At 38.1% G+C, this 20002-nt stretch overlaps 1 protein-coding gene across 4 annotated transcripts in view; it reads left to right on the forward strand.

Annotated features, from left to right (window-relative positions):
* Positions 1–1549: 1549 nt before the first annotated feature.
* The window catches only part of Nbeal1 (neurobeachin like 1), a 180894-nt gene continuing 162441 nt past the window's right edge, over positions 1550–20002 (forward strand). For 2 of the 4 annotated variants that reach the window (XM_075951705.1, XM_075951706.1), the window contains exons 1-4: positions 1553–1742; positions 2414–2685; positions 16637–16728; positions 17132–17293. In XM_075951705.1, coding sequence (XP_075807820.1) covers positions 2635–2685; positions 16637–16728; positions 17132–17293 — 305 coding nt within the window. In that variant the 5' untranslated portion in view covers positions 1553–1742; positions 2414–2634. Of the gene's footprint in view, positions 1743–2413; positions 2686–16634; positions 16729–17131; positions 17294–20002 lie in introns of those variants that run through there. The other 2 variants (XR_012908177.1, XM_075951707.1) reach the window with 2 other exon arrangements.

The following is a 20002-nucleotide window of genomic DNA, read 5'->3' on the forward strand; positions in this document are numbered from 1 at the left end:
CTTTGAAATGGTTGTCTGCTTCTGTTTTCATTTCACTAAAGACAACTGGCTGGAAATCAGGAAGCAAATAGAGGATGCTAATCTGTTGTCTCCTCAGATCACAAGGTTTCTAAATAAAGTGGCTTAATGACTCAATTCCTGTTTTCTACTCATTGGTGTTTGTTGTGACAGGTAAAAGGAACTCTGCATTTTGATGACAGTATCACACAGTCTACTTTCACCTTTTGATAGCTAAACTGTCGTATAGTCTGCAAAGCTTAAACATTTATTCTGTGGTTCTTGACAAGAAAAGTTTGTAGATTTGTAATAGATGAAAATAGAGGGTGGAAGGTGGCTCAGTGGTTACGAACACATGCTGCTCATCCAGAAAATGTCCCTGATTCCCATGTCAGAAGGCTCTCAGCCCCCACTACCTAGCTCCGGAGGGATCAGACTTTGGGCCTCTGCGGATGCACAAACACACGTGGCACAAGGACACACCACACACAGCGAAATGGGGCATTAGTTGATTTTTAAAATAAAGGTCACGAGGGTGAAACTCCCATGATGGCATTCGTAGCTTTATATTTATTTATTTACTGTGTGTGTGTGTGTGTGTGTGTGTGTGTGTGTGTGTTTGCCAGAGGTTAATTTTTGTGAGCAGGTCCTCACCTTCCATTTTGTTGAGGCAGGCTCTCTTCAAGTTATTACAATCTAGCTGGCCCTCCTGTCTTCATCTTTCATCTCAGGAGGTCAGGCTTGCCCAACAACCCATCTCACTCCCTTTCTCTCCTCTCATCTTTTCTTTTCATGTGTCATAGGTTGTCCCCAGAGCTGCTATGTAGCCAAAGTGCTGGGATCTCAGACCTATGCCTTTATGGCTGTCTTTGATCATTTCTGAAGCTGAGTCATTCCTTATGGAAGTTCACTTTGCTAAGTTTACTTCATTGTGCTTGATGGGAATCAAACACAGAGTATCTCAGATACTAAGCTGAGCTATAACATTGAGTAACGTTTTCACAATAGTGTTTTAAAATTTTTAGATTTAAAAGATGGTTAATCTTACGCTTTTCTCCTCCTTTCAAACAACAACAACAACAACAACAAAATCCTTATGAATGTTGTGTGGGGCTAATAACAGACTCTTGCCCTTTGCTTCTTTTTTGAAAGACAGAAGTAATTCTAAGTTCTTGGTGGAGCAATATCCTTGGAATAGTCACAGACATAGTACAAAGGCACCAACACAAGTAAAGGAAAGGATTTTTGTCTTGGAGGTGTGTCCCAGGACCAATCGCGTGGCTACAAAGAAATCAAATCGAAATCCTCTCTAGATGTCACCATAGAGTCCCTGGCCCTCAGCTGACCTGCAGAGGCAAAGCAGGCGCCAGGCGAGGGACGTTCCGTCCGCCCCACCTAGCAGGGGCGGGGCGCGACGTCAGCACGTCGGTCCTCACGTCCAGCTGGGAAAATACTGACCTGAGAACCCAGGCTGGCGTCGGCCGCCCGCAGAGCCCAGAGCACTGCGGCTGCGCGAGCATGCCGGGGGTGGGGCTTCCGTACCGAGCGGCCCCTGAGGAGCGGCGGCCGGAGGGCCTGGTAAATCCCGAGACGCCGGAATGGTTAGCCGAGGGGCTGCTCCGCCCCCGGCTCCTCCCGCCCCCGCCTCCCGCCGGCTCGGCTTCGGGTTGACACGGGGCTTAGCCCGGCAGCGCGGAGGGCAGCAAGTTAGCCCTGGCTGGGTGGCGGCGGCAGGCCTGAGCGCGGTGAGGGGGCGCGGAGGTCGGGCGGAGGCGGCTGCCGGGCGCCGAGCGGGGTAGCGGGAGGGCCGGGGCGCGTGGGGCGCGGGGCTGCAGCCTGAGGGGCGCGGCCGGCCGGGCGGGTCCGGCTGGGGCCGGTTGGAGTTGATTGGCGTGCCTGACGTTTGTCGTACTTGCTTTTAGCGGGGACGCGGGGAGCTCCCCCGGAGGTGGTCCCTGCCTCGGGGTGCTAGCTCCTTTCCTCTTGCGTGGAGAGGTAGAGGCCAGGTAGACGGGGGTAACGTTCACGGTGTGGATGGTTAAAACAAACAAACCAGGAATTCCTCCGGCCCTCCCCCACGCCCTGCCCTGCTACGCTGCAAACATTCCCAGCAACTTTTAAGTAGCAGGCTAGAGATCGCAGAGATTTGATGTTTGATCCGTGTTCCTGGTCTTTTAAGTAAAGGCAAACACGTTATTAGAGAGTAGTTTTCTCTTCCCATCTATTGTAGTTTTGGTGGTGAACATGCCTGGAAGATTTTAGTACTTTATGTTGATGTTAGTCGCGGTGTACAAAACAGCTTCTCTGAGATCCAATCAGATTAGAAAATTATTCCTTTTATTGGGTGAGCAAGGCAGACAAATATTTGGATAAAAAATGGATGTAGAAAAACGTTGGGTATTTTTGTATTTCACAGACTTATTTACAAGCCCAGCTACTACTGATGAAGATGTGTTGGGAGAGTGGCTGCTGAAATTGACCTTTACTGACCCGAGACAGTTTTATTTGTTTTACTTGTTTACCCCCCTGCTTTGAGTTTTACTGCAACGGCTGAGAAACTTGAAAATTAAAATAACATGCTGTGGTCTTGAACCTTCTTTCTGAGGAAATACTGAAGTGCCAAAGTGGAAAGCCAGAATGGCAGCCAGAGAGAGGCTCTTTGAACTTTGGATGCTTTATTGTACAAAGGTAATTGCTTTTATTTCTGTACTTAAAAATACGTGATTATAAAATTTTGTATCCAGCATTATGATCTCAGATGGCTAGTGTGTTCATATTAATAATCCTGAATTGGCAGGTGTGGTGGAACATGCCTTTAATGCCAGCACTTGAGAGCAGAGGCAGATGGAGAGAGAGTTCTGTGAGTTCAAGTCCATTCTAAGAGAGTTCTAGGAAAGCCAGGGCTGCATAGAGAGCTCCTGTCTCAAAACAAAACAAAACACCCTAACAGCAGCCTCCCAATCCTGAATTTTAAAAACATTTAAGAGATTTTGTATTTTCCATAGTTTTTCAGATTTGAGTACACTGACCACTGGCCTATTATTAAAAACTTAACAATGTGTTTTTTGATATTATCTTCAATGATCTCAAAATTATATAGGTAAAATTGTGCCTATAAAAGGAAAATAAAACTTTTTTTGTGTGTGTAGGATGTGTGGGACACACGGGTGCCATGGTACTTTTATAGAGGTCTGGGGACAGCTTTGTGGATTTGGGTTTCTCTCTCCACCTTTCCATAGCTACCTAGGGTTGTATTTAGGTCTGCCGGATCATGTGGCCTATGCTTTAACCATGGAGCCATTTTACTTGGAAACAGATGACCTTTAATGCTGTTTTTGGCTTAAGGACTCTTTTGTGAGGATATTAAACCTTTTTCAGCAGCCTTTTATGATTTTATTTTTATTGATTTGAGGTGGTTATGTGATTACCATTGTGTTAGCACATACTGGCACTATCTCATTTGATACTAACTAGAGTCTGGAAAGGTGGGTATTGTAATTATTCCTTTTCACTGATGAGAGAACTGGTGTAGGAGTGAATTTGAAATCCAAAAGCATGTGATGCAGGTCCCCATGCTTTAAAAAATCATTTTAACTCTGTAAGGTTTTGCCATTCAGAAATAATTTTCTTGGACTTACTTCATGTGGGTTTTGCATGGAAAGTTAGATTTTAGGTCATTGATACTAATTGAGGGTGCTTCTCAAGTAAGGATCCATACTACTACTTTGAAGATACTGGCAATGGCCAGAGAAGCATCCTTAGTATATTTAAGTTAACTTAGGTATTTATGATTATGCTCTCAGGTCACAGCCTGCAGTTTTACATTATTTTGGGGGGGGGGCTTTTTTCTTTTAATATAATTTCAGGTATTTTATTTATTTTTATTTTATGTGTTTTGACATTTTGCCTGCATGTTTGTCTTTGTGAGGGCATCAGATCTTGGAGTTACAGATAGTTGTTAGTTGCCATATGGGTCCTGGGAATTGAACCCAGGTCCTCTGGAGGAGAAGTTAGTGCCACTGAGCCACCTCTCCAGCCCCAATTTCGGCTATTTAAAAATCAAATTATTCCTTAAAAGCCATCTACTTTTCACTGGAGTTTTCCTTAACTTCCTGGTTAGATCTCCAAGTTGAAGGCCAGCCTGATCCACATAGAGAGTTGCACGTCAGCCACTGCTACATTATTAAAGTATATCTCTGTACATACATATGTGCACAGACATGCACACATACATATTTTGAAATATTACTATGAAATTTTAAAATAGCTTCCAGGCTTATGTAATTGACAGAAACATCTTTAAAAAATAGACAACCCTTCCAATATAAAGGGAATCTATTGCATCCAGACACTTTTGAACATAGTCACTATTTAATACTTCAGCCAAAAGTTAAAATGAAATTTAAATATGATTGTCTAATAATTTTAAAATGACTTGTTTAAAAATATATCACACTTTCTAATTTTCACCATTTTCAGAATAAGAAAAGGTAAATTAGATTACATTGTTTTACTAATTATGTTTTTTTATAGGTAGATTAAGTGTCAGTGAGTATTGAAAAGATTTTATGTTATTGACATTCCCTGTGTTTTGTTTGTTTGTTTGTTTTGTTTTGTTATATACATGAATCCTTTTGTCATGATCTCTGGTTGTGTCCCTGAGCTTGATTTAACCCGACTGTTAAATTTTGAAGCCTTTCTTCTTGACAGAAAGATAAATTTGATTTTTACCATTAAATTTAAATCATGTTTGGTTTTAATAGAATTTATTTTTATTGTTTCAAAGAATGGCTGTTTAAAAATTTTGATTTTTTTGTATATATTATCAGTTCATGGGTAGATGATGAACTTGTTAGATAATGACTTAACTCATCTCCCCACTGAGGTTGCTAACTAGTGCACGACTGATCTTTGGCCCTATCCTGTTGTTCCCACTCTAGCAGTCTAGCAGTTAGTCCCTCAAAACATGATTTCCCACCAACATCGGACACATTTTAAGGTCTTTTTGCTTTGCATTTTATTTATTTACTCATTTATATATTTATTTGGGATTTTCAAGGCCAGGTTTCTCTGTGTTGACCTGGTTGTCCTGGAATCAAGTTCTATTAGACCAGGCTGACTTCAAACACAGAGATCCCCTTGCCTCTACCTCCCAAATGAGGGGATTAAAAGTATATAGCAGTGCCACCCAATTGCGTTTTATTCTTTTGATGAGTTTTCATGCAATTTAAAGACTTTCCAGATCTTCTAAAAACGTTATATCAGCTTAGTTCTGAGATCTTCTTAGCCTTTGTGACTTCTAATTGTGAGGTCCAGTTTTGGTTCTGATATTTTGTTTGTGACCATGAGTAAGACTTTTTGTGCTTGTTTTGTCATTTGCTAAGTAATATTGTATGCTTAGGGAGGATGCTTGTCCAACTCATCAAGGTTTTTTATTTGTAGACTTACATGTTGTATGGATGTTTTGCCTGTGTGTATGTCTTTGCACCACATTTCTGCCTGGTGTCGATGGAGTCTAGAGAGGTCATGGGATCCTCTGGAACTATAAATATGGACAGTTGTGGCCTGGGGACTGAACCTAGGTCCTCTGGAAGAACAGTCAGTGTGCTTAACCTCTGAGCCATCTATTCAGCTTCAGATTTTTTTTTCCCCTTTTTGAGTTAATGAATCTCCGTGAGGTTTTAAAAATTGTTTATCTTTGGATTTGGGTACTTGTAAACTGGCAAGTATAGAGCCTTGATTCAGGTTCTAGTTTGGGTATGATAGGCTATAATAGTTCATAAATGCAGTCTTCACCAATTATTTTTATCTATTTTATGAGGATTTTTTCATGACTAATATTAAAGGACTTTTTATTTGTAAGGATATATAGAGAATAACCTTTTATCATTTATTGATGGTTTCCTTAAAAGAAAGTCATGCTGTGTAAATGATTGATTCCCTTTGCCAACTTCTAGAACAGTGATTTGATTAACAAAATGAACAGTTTCTCTGGAATGCTGAAGTTTATTTTTAATTAATTAATTAATTTGTAAAAGTATTTATTATATATAGTGTTCTGCCTGACTGTATGTCTGCATGCCAGAAGAGGGCACCCGATCTCATTCCAGATGCTTGTGAGCCACTATGTGGTTGCTGGGAATTGAACTCAGGACTTCTGGAAGAGCAGCCAGTGCTCTTAACCTCTGAATCATCTCTTCAGCAGCCCCCCCATTTGTTTTTAATGATTAAAATTTAAACAGTGTTTACCATTTTGCTACTCCACTTGATTTTTTGAGTATATGAAACATTGTATCCATACCCAGTTAAAGAAGAAATCTTTGAAGATCATGCAGTGAATTTATGACATCTTTCATAATTGCCACAGTGCTAAACTGACTTCGGTACATGTACTCCATTACATCAGTAGTAAGTCACTCTTGTAATGTTTTGGATGTTGCCACTGATTAGTTTGAAAGAATAGTAGAAGCACCCTTGGCTTATACTGCTTTGTAGAAGGAATGCTATGGACTGTGTCTACTTACTCATCTGAGTTCAAAACTAAATGTTAGGAATTAAAATCTGAGTAGAAGCTTCTATTTTAGCAGGTAGATCTTCTCATATTTGTTGAACATTTGGTAAAACACTTGGTATTTTTTTTATTTTTAATAGGTTTTTCTTAATGACTTTTTTTTTTTTTTTTTTTTTTTGGTTTTTCGAGACAGGGTTTCTCTGTGGTTTTGGAGCCTGTCCTGGAACTAGCTCTTGTAGACCAGGCTGGTCTCGAACTCACAGAGATCCACCTGCCTCTGCCTCCCAAGTGCTAGGATTAAAGGCGTGCACCACCACCGCCCGGCTCTAGGTTTTTCTTAAATTAGCCAGTATTTATGGAGTGTGCTCTTTTTTAATACATGTACACATGAGATAAGCCAGGCTAATTAACATATATATTCCCTCACATAATTACTTTGTGATGTGCAGTTTGTTTTGTTACCAAATGTTTCAGATATAATTTTTCTTACATTGTACTTCCAACAGTAGGGTTTAATTGCATTGTTTGAAATATGGCTATTTATAATAGATTTGTTGACTTATGTATTTCTTACATAAGAAGATACAGTATTCCTATTCTCTGAACATTGCTACATTAGTGCATGTGACCACTTATTCAACTTACATGTAGTCTGAACATTCTTGCTTTCAAAACCATCTCTGCCTAAGGTCAAGGATTTGCTTGACAGTGCATTACATATAGCTCTTAAAAGTTAAACATTAAATTTGAACAGCTCTAATCTAGTTAGTATCTGATTTTTATACTTCTCTGGATATAATTATAGAGTAGACAGTTAATTTGGATGTTCTCTCTTTGCCTTTTGATTAGTTTGGATAAGGGTTTGTCAGTCTAAAGAACCGGTGCTATGAACTTTCCTCGTAGCACTGCTTTCATAGTGTCCCATAGGCTTGGATTCGTTGTGCCTCCATTTTCGTTGAATTCTAGGAAGTTTTTAATTTCTTTATTCATTTATTCATTGACCCAGGGGTGATTCAGTAGTTCACTATTCAATTTCCATGAGTTTGTAGGCTTTCTGAGAGTAGTATTTTTATTAAATTATAACTTTTATCCGATAAAAAGGGGGTTACTCCACTTTTTTTTGTATCTGTGGATGTTTGCTTTGTTACTGAGCATATGATCAATTTTAGAGAATGTTCCATGAGGTGCTGAAAGAAGGTATATTCTTTTTTGTTTGGGTGGAATGTTCTATAGATGTCTGTTAAGTCCATTTGATTCATTACATCTATTAATTCTCTTATTGCTCTGTTAAGTTTCTGTCTTGTTGACCTGTCCATTGGGGAGAGTGGAGTGTGTTGAAGTCTCCTTGCTACTATTGGTGTGCGGGATTTGATGTGCGATTTAAGCTTTAGTATTGTTTCTTTTACATATGTGGGTGCTCTTGTATTAGGCCATAGATGTTCAGGATTGAGACTGCATCTTGATGAATTGTTCTTGTTATGAGTATAAAGTGTCCTTCTCCATATCATCCGATTGATTTTAGTTTGAAATCAGTTTTGTTAGATTTAGTATAGCCACACCTGCTTGTTTCTTAGGTCCTTTGATTGGAAAACCTTTTCCCAACCATTTACTCTGAGCTTGTGTCTATCTTTGAGGTTGAGGTGTGTTTCTTGTATACAGCAGAAGGTTGGATCCTGTTTTTGTATCCATTTTCTTAACCAGTGTCTTTTTATAGGTGAATTGAGTCCATTGATATTAAGTGATATTAATAATCAGTGGTAGTTATTCCGGTTTATTTTTTGATAGTAGTGCTTGTGTGTTTCTCTTCTTTGGTTACACTGCTGGGAGGTTATTTGTTGCCAGTGTTTTTGTGGGTACAACTAACTTTCTTGAGTTGGGGTTTTCCTTCTAGTACTTTCTGTGGGACTGGGTTTGTGGGTATGTATTGTTTAATTCCGTTTTTGTCATGGAGTATCTTGTTTTCTCCATTGATGGTGATTGAAAGCTTTGTTGGGTATAGTAGTCTGGGCTTGCATCCCGGGGTCTCTTAGTATCTGCAGCACATCTGTCCAGGACCTTCTGACTTTCAAAGTTTCCATTGAGAAATTGGCTGTAATTCTGCTAGGTCTACCTTTAAATGTTACTTGACCTTTTTCCTTTGCAGCTCTTAATATTTTTTCTTTAGTCTGTATGTTTTGTGTTTTGATTATATGTCAGGGTGACTTTTTGTTTTGTTTTATTTTGTTTTTTTGATCCAGTCTATTTGGTGGTCTGTAAGCTTCTTGTATCTTCATAGGTTCTTTAGGTTGGGAAAGTTTTCTTCTATGATTTCATTGAATATATTTTCTGTGCCTTTGAGCTGTATTTATTCTCCTTCTATCCCTATTATTCTTAGGTTTGTTCTTTTCATAGTGTCCCATATTTCATGGATGCTTTGTGTTAAGAATTTGTTGGATTTAATGTTTTCTTTGGCCATTGAATCTATTTTTTTCTATAGTATTTTCAACACCTGAGAGTCTTTCTTTTATCTCTTGTATTCTGTTGGTTATACTTGTCTCTGTAGTTCCTGTTCATTTACCCAAGTTTTCCATATCCAGAATTTCCTTGGTTTGTGTTTTCTTTATTACCCCTATTTCAGTTTTCAAGTCTTGAACTGTTTACTTCACCTGTTTGATTGTTTTTTTCTTGGTTTTCTTAGGTTTCTTTGAATGATTTATTAATTTCTTCCAATTTTTTGTTTGTCTTTTCCTCTGTTTCTTTAAGGGAGTTTTCCATTTCCTCTTTAAAGATATCCATCATTTTCATAAAGTTATATTTAAAGGCATTTTCTTCTTCTGGGTTAGGATGATCAAGTCCTTCTGTTTTGTTTTTGCTTGGTTCTGGTGTTACCATGTTGTTTTTTAGGTTGGTGGAGGACTTCTTGCATTGGTGCCTACCAATCTCTTCCTTCAAATGAGGCCTGCAGTGTCTTTGTGTCTTGGTCCAATCTTTGGAGTGTTTGGAAGTTTTTCTTGGTTTGCTCTTTACTGTCAGTGTCTGTCTCAGAAAGCTTCTGAGGTCTCTCTAAGCTGATTTTCTTGGTCTTCTTTCCTTGTTCATTCTCTTGATCCTCTCACTTGGTCCCCTCAGTATTGTAGCAAGCTCTTAGCTCATAGGCAGGGTGGGGCTAGTAGCTTAGAGGGTCTGGTAGATGGAATTGGTTTTGGGGAGCCTACCTGCAGGACAGTATTCTGCTGGCTGGCTAGAAAAGCCGAGGGATTTGGGGAAGGAGCCCCAGGGTTTTGTCCTACTGTGGAGGCCCTAGAGAGTGGGGTGTCCCACCGTGTAGCTGTTCACTCACCTCTTAAGTCCCCTTAGTATTGGAGCAAGCCGTGTTTCAGAGTGCAATAGAGGTTGCAGGAGGATAGGTGTGTTTGTCTCATTTTCATTCTAGTTGGAAAAAATTATCACCAAGTGATAGAGGGGCAACATTTTGAAATGTGCCATAAAGTAGGTTGAAAATCAGTACTCATTAATTATTATGTTTTTTTAGACAGTGTCATTTATCCCAGGCTCGTGTAGAACTCTTTTTTTTAATTAAATTTATTATGTGTGAATGTTTTGGCTACTTGTATATATACGTACCACTTGTGTACTTGGTGCTGTGAAGGTCAGAAGAGGCACTGGATTCCTTGGAACTGAAGTTTGTGATTGTGACTCATCATTTAGGTGCTGGGGATGGATCTATGATCCTCTACTGTAGCAACAAGTGCTCTAGCCCAGCCAGGGCTCTTGATATTCCTGTCTTATTCTCTCTAGTACTGATGCTATAGGGATATTTGATCATTTTTCTGATACTGTTGATATTCAGATTACATTGAAAAATTAAGTGGAGCTCGTAGAAATGGATCCAAAATTTAGTTCTGATTTTGCTTTTGATCTTAAGGACCTCAAATTTGCTCATCTAGTTTCTTTATATTTCTATTTTCTCATCTGTCAAATTGGAAAAATAAAGTAACTTTTATTTATCTCTCAAAGTTGTTGAGGAAAAATAAATTTGTTTTATTGACATTTACATTAAAAGTAAGAAAATTTTATTAGTATTTTGTATCATAATTTCTGTTGGTCTTTATATTTACAGTCAAGGGTAGTTTTTCTCTCTTTGGTGGTAATGAAGCTGAGCTAATAAAATATCTTAAGTTTTAATCTTAATTTTCAGATTGCCTTTTAATTAAGCATAGTGCTTACTTATTTTGAATAATAGTATGACTTTTTATTTCTCTAGCTCTAAACCAACTTTGTTTTGAACCTTTGTGATGCTTCATTTCCTGATGTTGCCCTTTGTCCTTCTAAATCTGGAATATGACTGAAATAGATAGTTTTGCAGTGAGCTCAGAGTAAAGCTCCTATTTAGAATAAAAGTTTTCCTGTATAGTGAAAGTAGGATTTAATGATATTTTATTTAGATAAAAAGTAATGCACTTTCTTTTACATAGATTTTGAAAACTTGTACTGGTGGTTTCTAATTACATGTTTGTTTCAGGTCATGGATACTTTATATCTGTAGTAATAAGGGCGGCGGGGCTGCATCCCCAACACCCCAGCCGCCTGCCCGGCTAGCTTTATGCCCCGAAATAATTACACGGACACTGTATTCTTTTAAACACTGCTTTGGCCCATTCCTATCTAGCCTCTTCTAGGCTAATTCTCACATCCCGATCAACCCATCTCTAATAATCTGTGAGCACCGGTCTTACCGGGAAGATTCTAGCCTAAGTCCATCCTGGGTCGGAGCTGGGGCATGGCGTCTCTCTCAGGCGTCTGCTCCGGCGAGGAGAGCTGTCGAGTCTGACCTCACTTCCTCTTCCTCCCAGCGTTTTGTTCTGTTTACTCCTCCCACCTATCTCCTAACCAATGAGAGCCAAGCAGTTTCTTTTAATTTAACCAATGACCTTCCTCCATCATATATCAGAAGACCTGGAGCTTGTCTTTAGGAAATGAATATTACCTCTGTGGTTTGGTTTGTGCTCATCATGTTCTAATCTTTCAAAATGTTAAAATGGCATGAAAACTTGTTATTGTTGGCCTGGTCATGGTAACACACATCTTTATCTGTATATTCAGGATGCGTAAAAAGATCTCTGAGTTCAAGACCAGCTTGGTCTATATGAAGAGTTTCAGACTAGCCTGGCTGTGTAGTGAGACCCTGTCTCAAAAATCACATTTTTAAAAAATTCTTTTGATTATCTAAAGTTCCCTAGTAGTTGGTAGCATATGTAGCATTTAATCTATGCTTTGGAAACTGATACTTTGGCAAAGTTAAGTAGTACAAGATTACTAGGTTTTCAGGTGAGCATTTTGAGTTTCTGGTCCTTGAGGGATATTCAGGTGCTTCAGAAGTAGATATGGAGTTCAAAAGGGAGGTTTGTGCTAGAAATAAATATTTGAGAGTTATATTAGAAATTATCTGTACATAAGAAGAAGAGGGTAAAAGTCATGATGTTTTAGACCTGAAGAATTCATGTCTTAGACACATAATAACATATGTTTAGGAGTTTGAATGGGAGACTAAGAGTATTGGTGCCTCAGAAAGTAGGACGGGTTGTGAAATAGTCCAGAAGAATAAAATATAGCATTCAAGAAAAGCATTTGGAAGGCTGGGTGTAGTAGTTCACATTTGTACTCTTAGTACTCAGAAGGCTGAGACAGGAGAATTCATAGCTCCAGAACAAAATGAAAAACTAGGGCCGAGGAGGAGGCTCAGTGTCTGACATTCTTGTATTGGAAGTGTAGGTGCTAGAGTTCTGGCATTAGTGCACATCTGTATTTCCAGTTAGCTACAGTGAGTCGGAGACAGGTGAACCAGTTAGCCTGTGCTCCGTGGTGAGTAAGAGACTCTGCCTCAAGAGAGATGGAAGGTTAGGAACTTTATATGGTTACTTGGTACACACACACATGCGAGTCTCTCTCACACTCAAAAAATTACTCCTCCAGACATTGTGGAGGTTGTTGGTAGTTTCAGTAAAGCAGTCTATAAAGAGTGATAATGAAAGATGTTAAAAATAAAAGTTCTCTACTTATTTATTCATTTAATCGTATTAGAGAATGAATCCAAGTCCTCATATGCTAAACAGGTGCAGTACTATTGAGCTACAAACCCCTTGTCTTTCTCATTTTTGTTATTAAATTCAGAATTAAATTGGTTACCATGCTGCTTTTATCGTTTAAAAAGGTTTCCTTTTGTTTTTCTTTCTTTTTTTTTTTTTGCATTAAACTGGTCAAGAATATTGGTCTGTAGACCACATTTTGGCATCTAGAACATTGAAATAGTCTGATATTTCCAAATATCCTTCTGTAATTCTAGAATTGTATGATGTAAGGAACTTATTACTCCATGAATTATGTTCCCATAATTTTGTGTAACAATATTGTTTGCTCCTAAGATGATTGACATAGCTAACAAGTTAATAGGAATAACACAAACATTAAAGATTCTTACATGTAAGTTAGGCATTCCAGAAACCAACGTCTGATAGCTCTCTGAAACTGCAGTTTTAGGAATAAAGCTTTGCTGAGTTATTCTGTTTGCATGTTGAGTTGCCCTTGCTACAGCTTTTTCTTTACTGCAAAATTACACGACAAGTTTTCTATAAGGGAGTTGGTGGTGGTGGCACAAGCGATGGGGAAAAATGCAGATAGATCTCCAAGTTCAAGGCAAACCGAGGTCAGTCATGACACACTGTTTAAAAAAGCCAAAAACCTTAAGCCTTCCCAAACCACAACAAAAAAGTTGGTTTTTTTTTTTTTTTTTGTTTTTGTTTTTTTGTTTTTTGTTTTTTGAGTCAGGGTTTATCAGTGGCTTTGGAGCCTGTTCTGGCACTCACTCTGTAGACTAGGCTGGCCTCAAACTCAGTGATCCACCTGCCTCTGCCTCCCAAGTGCTGGGATTAAAGGTGTGCACCACCACCGCCCAACTTAACAAAGTTTTTACTGCAAAGTAATATACTGAAATCAAGAATCCATTCTATCGCAGTTCACTTTCTTGATCACAGTTGTTCATATCCCTGCTATATGTAAAGTGTACTTTTTTTTATCAGTAACTTAAAATGTTCTGTATATGTACTTAATCTTGAACCAGGATCTTGTGGTGACATAGACATACATTATCAAGTCCATTTGTGACTTCTCTTGATACTAAAGTCTGAATTCAGAAGACATCGTCAATATATGTACACCACAAAGCTAACACAGAGTGTTAAAACTAAAATGGGAGCGCCACAATAAAGATTTCATGGAAGAGAAGAATGATAGGCACATAAGTAATAGTTCGTGGCAACCCTGAAAACCAAGTAACGCTTCTACCTCCAGAAAACTAAACTGCTATGGTTTTATACTGCCAAGGTCACTCTTTTATTTCTTCTGCCCCTGTACTCTTGGGAATTCTTATTTTTCTATAATTTTCCTTTTTGCCTTTCTTTTTTTTTTTTTTGAATCTTAAGTGGGTCTAAAAGTCTGTCTGTTCTTTAGATTTGAAAGTCACTCAAGATGATGAATGTTCTGCTAAGTCTGCTTCTGGATCTCTCTTGTCCAGTGAATACTCTATTGGAATTAAGGAAACTGCCTGTTCCTTATTTTAGTAGTAAAGACTGGGTTTTTCCACCACTGAACACTCTGAACCTAAGACATATATGTATGGGTTTGCATATGGCTACTTTTGACTTGGGTCAGTATAGTTTATAATGAAAGTTTTTATCTTTAGGTCTTCTGGTGCTGTTTGCTGTATGGCGTGTCTGCCATTCTTAGAACATTGTTGAGTGTCATTTTGTATGAAAACATTGAGATTCAGATATCAGGCTACTCCTAAACTTCAGAAAAATGGTAATTGGGTCATAGATTTTACGTGTTTGTTTTTGGCATTTAGTAGTTAACCATTTTTTGCTTGTTTTGTTTTTGTTTTTTTGAGACAGGGTTTCTCCATATCCCTGCCTGGCCTGGAACTCACCTGCCTTTGCCTCCTGAGTGCTGGGGTTAAAGGTGTGTGCCACCACTGCCTAGTGTCATTTTATCTTTTTATTCAATTGGTATTTTGTTGTTGTTTTGTTTGTTTGTTTTTATTTTTGTTTCTTGAGCTGGGGACTCACATTGTAGCTCTTGCTTGCCTGGAACTCAGTTTTAGATCACACAGTCCTCCAGCCTTTGCCTCCTGAGTGCTGGGATTTAAGTCTAGGTGATATTGAGTTGACTGTAGCAGTCTTGAAATACTCACTATATTTGTGTGTTGTGTTAATAAATGTACAGATAGGGAGGTAAGAACATGCTGTGGTGTTTCAGTATACTGAACTTAATCATGGGAGTGACTAAGAGGTAATCCTCTGCTCTGTTGGAAAACTGGTAAGGAGAATCCGAGTGATTATATTTTTATTGTTCTATACTGAGGAGAAATAATACAATCACTACTGTTTCTGATTTCAGGCTCCTTATTATGACCCTTAACAGCAAAGTGTAGTTATCTACAAATTCTTTCAAGCTGTACAAGATATTATTATTTTGTATGCTAACATTTTTATAGCCTTGATTTGATGGTTCCTGACTGAACCCATCCTTTTCTTTTTTTAACCTACTAAATCTACTCCTGCTGGCATGCATGGCTCACAGCCAGTATGGTGTAGTAGAATGGGCACCTGTTGGGGTCATGCATGGCTCACAGCCAGTATGGTGCAGTAGAATGGGCACCTGTTGGGGTCATGCATGGCTCACAGCCAGTATGGTGCAGTAGAATGGGCACCTGTTGGGTTCATGTATCTTTGCAGCACTACAGTTTTTAGTTTATGACTTTGGACAAGTTATACATTCTTTTGTAATCTCTCAAATTAGGAAAACCAAACCCTTTCTGGATAGTGTAAGGTATAAATAAGAAAATGGGTTAAGGCCAGGCAGTGATGGCACACGCCTTTAATCTCATAATTTAGAGGGAGAGACGGGTGGATCACTGTGAGTTCGAGGCCAGCCTGTTCCAGGACAGGCTCCAAAGCTACAGAGAAACCCTGTCTCGAAAAGCAAAGCAAAACAAACAAACAAACAAAAAAAAGATACAGGTTAAAAATGCCTGCTGTTCCAGGCATTTTCCAGTAAATAGAGGATACCTTTTAGTTTTTCAAGACAGGGTTTCTCTGTAGCTTTCGGGTCTTTCTTGGAATTTGCTCTGTAGACCAGGCTGACCTCAATCTCACAAAACCGTCTGCCTCTGTGTTGTGAATGCTGGGATTATAGGCATGCACCACCACTGCCCAGTGAAGATACTTTTATGCTTCTTAAATGAAACAGTTCCTTTCTTCTCTGTGATTGTTCAGTTTCCTAGGGGAAGTCTATGCTTTCCCAACACTTGGTAGTACTGACCTGTGGAGTCAGAATAAGGGCTTAAAATGTAGATCGGTACTAGAGTATTGGTGTAGAATTTGAACCTGATACTAGAGAGTTGCTAAATAAAAAATGAAGAGAAAGGCATTAATTTTTTACTGTGTGTGTGTGTGACTGTTTTGCGCCTAACTTACCAAGAAGTAATCCTCTGCTTATTTTTCTTTTAAAGAAACTAATAAGGAGAACCCTGGGTACTTGTATTTTTGGAGTTCTAGCCCTAGTGGGTAAATAACTGAATAAATAGACAAATAACATTCTACTTTGAAACATAAAAAGCAAGTAATAAGTATTACAAAATTTCTCATGGTACTACTCTTTGTCTAAAATATTTCTACCTTCTGATTTGTCTTGTGAAGTTGTAGATAGTGGTGATTTATAAGCTGATTTTGAGTCAATATAGTAATAGAAAAATCCTGAAAGGTCAGCAATTCTTATATATTCTGGGAACATTATTTGAGATTCTGGATTATAGCATAATGCTTTTATTTTAGGGAAACAAATAACTTTGCTAGTGATCCCTTTGCCTTAGATCAATGCTTAAGTTATGATATTTAATGATTAAGTGTCTATACTCCTAAATTACTTGTTGAAATTTGACTGCCATAAAGAACTGTTGAAGCGCCAAAGGGGAGGGGAATGCTCAGATGACAGATGTGATCCTGGGAATGGCTATTGTTCCCACTTAGGTAATTATTTATGTGTGAAAGCATTGCTTTTCTGACAGATAATATTGTGATGATCTTCTAATTTCAGAAAGATCCAGATTACCTGAGACTATGGCTGGACAATTTTGTTTTAAGTTATGAACAATTTTTAGATGTTGACTTTGAAAAGCTTCCTACCAGGTATGTAGAAACACTGGTTTATTACCACTGGGTGAGATTATTAATTTTTGGCAAAAGAATTTTATTAATGTATGACCAGCATCTTTGCCAACAGCTTGATACTACTGCGTGACCATGTTCTCATGACAGATATTGCACAGTGATCATAGCAGTCTTCCTAGACAGTATTATACCAGGCTCTTAGAAACCTCTTTGCTTTGGTGAGTTACTATCCACTCAGTGGTCTGACACTAGCTACTCAGTTCAACCCCAGATTTCACACGTGCAAGACAGAGACTGTTTGTACTTCAGATGGAAGCTGCAAATCTTGACAGTCAGCCACTCTTGAAATTTTGTTATTACATTTAATTAATTAATTATATGTCTTAAGTTTCAATACTATCTCCTTGCCCATATCTGACAGGGTAGATGATATGCCTCCAGGAATATCTTTGCTTCCTGATAATATTCTTCAGGTTCTGAGGATCCAGCTGCTACATTGTGTTCAGAAAACAGCAGATGGGTTAGAGGAACAGCAACAAGCATTGTCAATTTTGCTCGTCAAATTCTTTATTATTCTTTGCAGGTATGTGGTGCAAAAATTTTTAAATTTTTATTTATTCTAAAAGTAAAAATTTTAGCATAATTATTATCAAAACTATAATAATACTTGTTAGTGATACTTGTTTGTATAATTCTTTAATGGTACCACAGTTTGTTTGTTTATTTAACTATATTGAAGGATATCTTGGTTGCTTCTAGTTTGGGACTGTTATTTATAAAATTGTTATAAATATTTGTGTCCAGGTTTTATATGGATAATTTTCAACCCATATAGACAAATACCTAGGAACAATAATGCTATATCACATGGTTATAACATTATCACAGTCACTGAATGAGGATTCTCATTGTTCCCCATTTTCCAGTTTTTATTTCATGTTCATTGGTATTTTTGCTACATGCATGTCTGTTTGAGGGTGTCAGATCTTTTGGAATTGGAGTTATGGACGATTGTGAGCTGCCATGTGGGTGCTGGGAATTGAACCTGGGTCCTCTGGAAGAGCAACAAGTGCTCTTAACTGCCAAGCCTTTTCTCCAGTCACATTTTTCAGTATTTGATGATACCATTTGTTGGCAGAGGCTGCTTGTTTATGCCTGGCCACCCAGATTCGAAGTACTCACACAAAAATTGTATTAATTAAATCACTGCTTGCCTAGTTGCTCTAGCTTCTTATTGGCTAGCTCTTACATCTTAAATTAACCCATTTCTATTAATTTGTGTATTGCCACGTGACCAGCAAGGTGAGGCACATCTGTCTCCTGTAGGTGGCTATATAGTGTCTCTCGCTATCTCTTTCAGCCTGGCTTTACTCTGTTAAGCCATTGGCCAAAAACAGCTTCTTTATTAACCAATGGCAATAAAACATTTACAGCATACATCAGCTACCTTTTTCTGTCTAAATAAAAAGGAAGGATTTAACTCTTAACATAGTAAAATTTCATATAATAAAACAGGTTTCAAGCAAGAATTACAGTTACAATATTTACATCTACTTTATCTTTTATCATAAATAAGGAAAATTACAATTATAACTTTTTTTCAAATAATACAGTATCTATGTGATTATTTCGGGGCTGAGCAGCCGGGAAAGAAACGAGCAGCCTCCATCAATAGTCATTCTTTTAGCTTTTAGTTATTGCAATAGGTGTATAGTATTTATTGCTGTTCTTTAATGATATAAAATATTTAACATTTTTTGAGACTATTCATAATGTTTTTTGGTGAAGTACCTACAAAAGTTTTGCCAAATTTTAAAATCGGATTGTGTTCTTATTTTGATAGGTCTGTAAATATTTTGATATACAGGTTTTTTTTTTTCAGATGATTGGTACATGTTTGCAAGTTGCCTTTTTATTCTCTTAATACTGAGGCACAGAAGTTCTTAATTTTAGTGAGTCTCTTTTTTCCCCAAATGGATTATGCTTTTAGTTTTTTTATCTGCAAAGTGATCAGTCAGTCTAAGAGACCTTAGATTTTCCTTCTGAAGTCTCTAAAAGTGTTGCTGTATTTTGGGGCTCTTCCAAAGAACCAGGTTATATTCACTTGTATCCACAGCACCTATATGGAAGCACACAGCCATCTGTCACTCCAGTTGCAGGGATTGTGATACCTTCTTCTGACCTCTGAGGGCACTGGACAACAGTGGTACCCAGACATACATGCAAGCAAAACACCTATACACATAAAAGGAAAAATCAAAACAAAACACAATGCTACTGTAATTCATTTCACTTATCTTTAAGCTATAACTACTCAATATATGTTTGGTGTTGTATTGAATAAACTGTTATGTTGAATCTGTTTAAAAAAAAAGGAAAGATTGTTACACAGAGAAACCCTGTCTCAAGCAAACAAACAAAAATTCAGTTCATTTGGATTTTTTCTAATTGTGAACATGACAGTGATGACACTTAGACTTTCAATTTGGATCAGAAACTGAAAGTCCTTCTTTATGTAGATGCATTTGTTTTATTTTGTTTGGGAGGATGGGAGCAGAGGGGAAGAAGAGAGTAGTTCTGAGAATGAAAGAATGCATGAGAGTGGGGTTAAACAGTGCATAGGTGGCACTAGCGCTGTGGTCCCCACACTGGCAGTTGTTACGTTTGGTTGTCTTATCAGTTGATGGGTTCATTTTGTTAATATGTAAGTGTTCTTTCACTGCGTTTCCTGTGCTTCAGAAGTGCAGCCTTAAAGGCTACTGCGGTTACCAACCAGATGGGCTATCCCTACTAAACATAAAGAAGTGTCCTCGCTATTTGTAGGACTGTAATGATAACAAAGAACAGTTCAATAAAATTTTACCTATAGGTCCATTTCCCCTGGACCTTTCTCTTTTTCCAGCAGTAATTCTCATATAACTTTTAAAGTTGGGCGTTTTAATCCCAGCACTCGAGAGGTAGAGGCAGGTGGATCTCTGTGAAGTCAAGGCCAGCCTTGTTCATGAACAACTAGGGCTCTGTTAACACAGAGAAACCCTGTCTCGAAAAAACAAAAAAAAATTGTAAATTTTATTACATAACTGCTGAGAGACAATTCACAGGTCATGTAATTGACCACTTAATAATGTCATTCATTTTTTTAAAAAACAAAAAAATTGTGCTTTTGCTACAGTCAGTTTTAGAACTTATTAATCAGTTCATAAAGACATTCAGTTTTGTTTTGATTATAGTGTAATAGGTGTGTGTATGTGAGAGAGAGAGAGAGAGAGAGAGAGAGAGAGAGAGAAAGAGA

This window comes from Microtus pennsylvanicus, chromosome 17 (genome assembly GCF_037038515.1).
Source record: "Microtus pennsylvanicus isolate mMicPen1 chromosome 17, mMicPen1.hap1, whole genome shotgun sequence".
NCBI classification, from domain to species: domain Eukaryota; kingdom Metazoa; phylum Chordata; class Mammalia; order Rodentia; family Cricetidae; genus Microtus; species Microtus pennsylvanicus.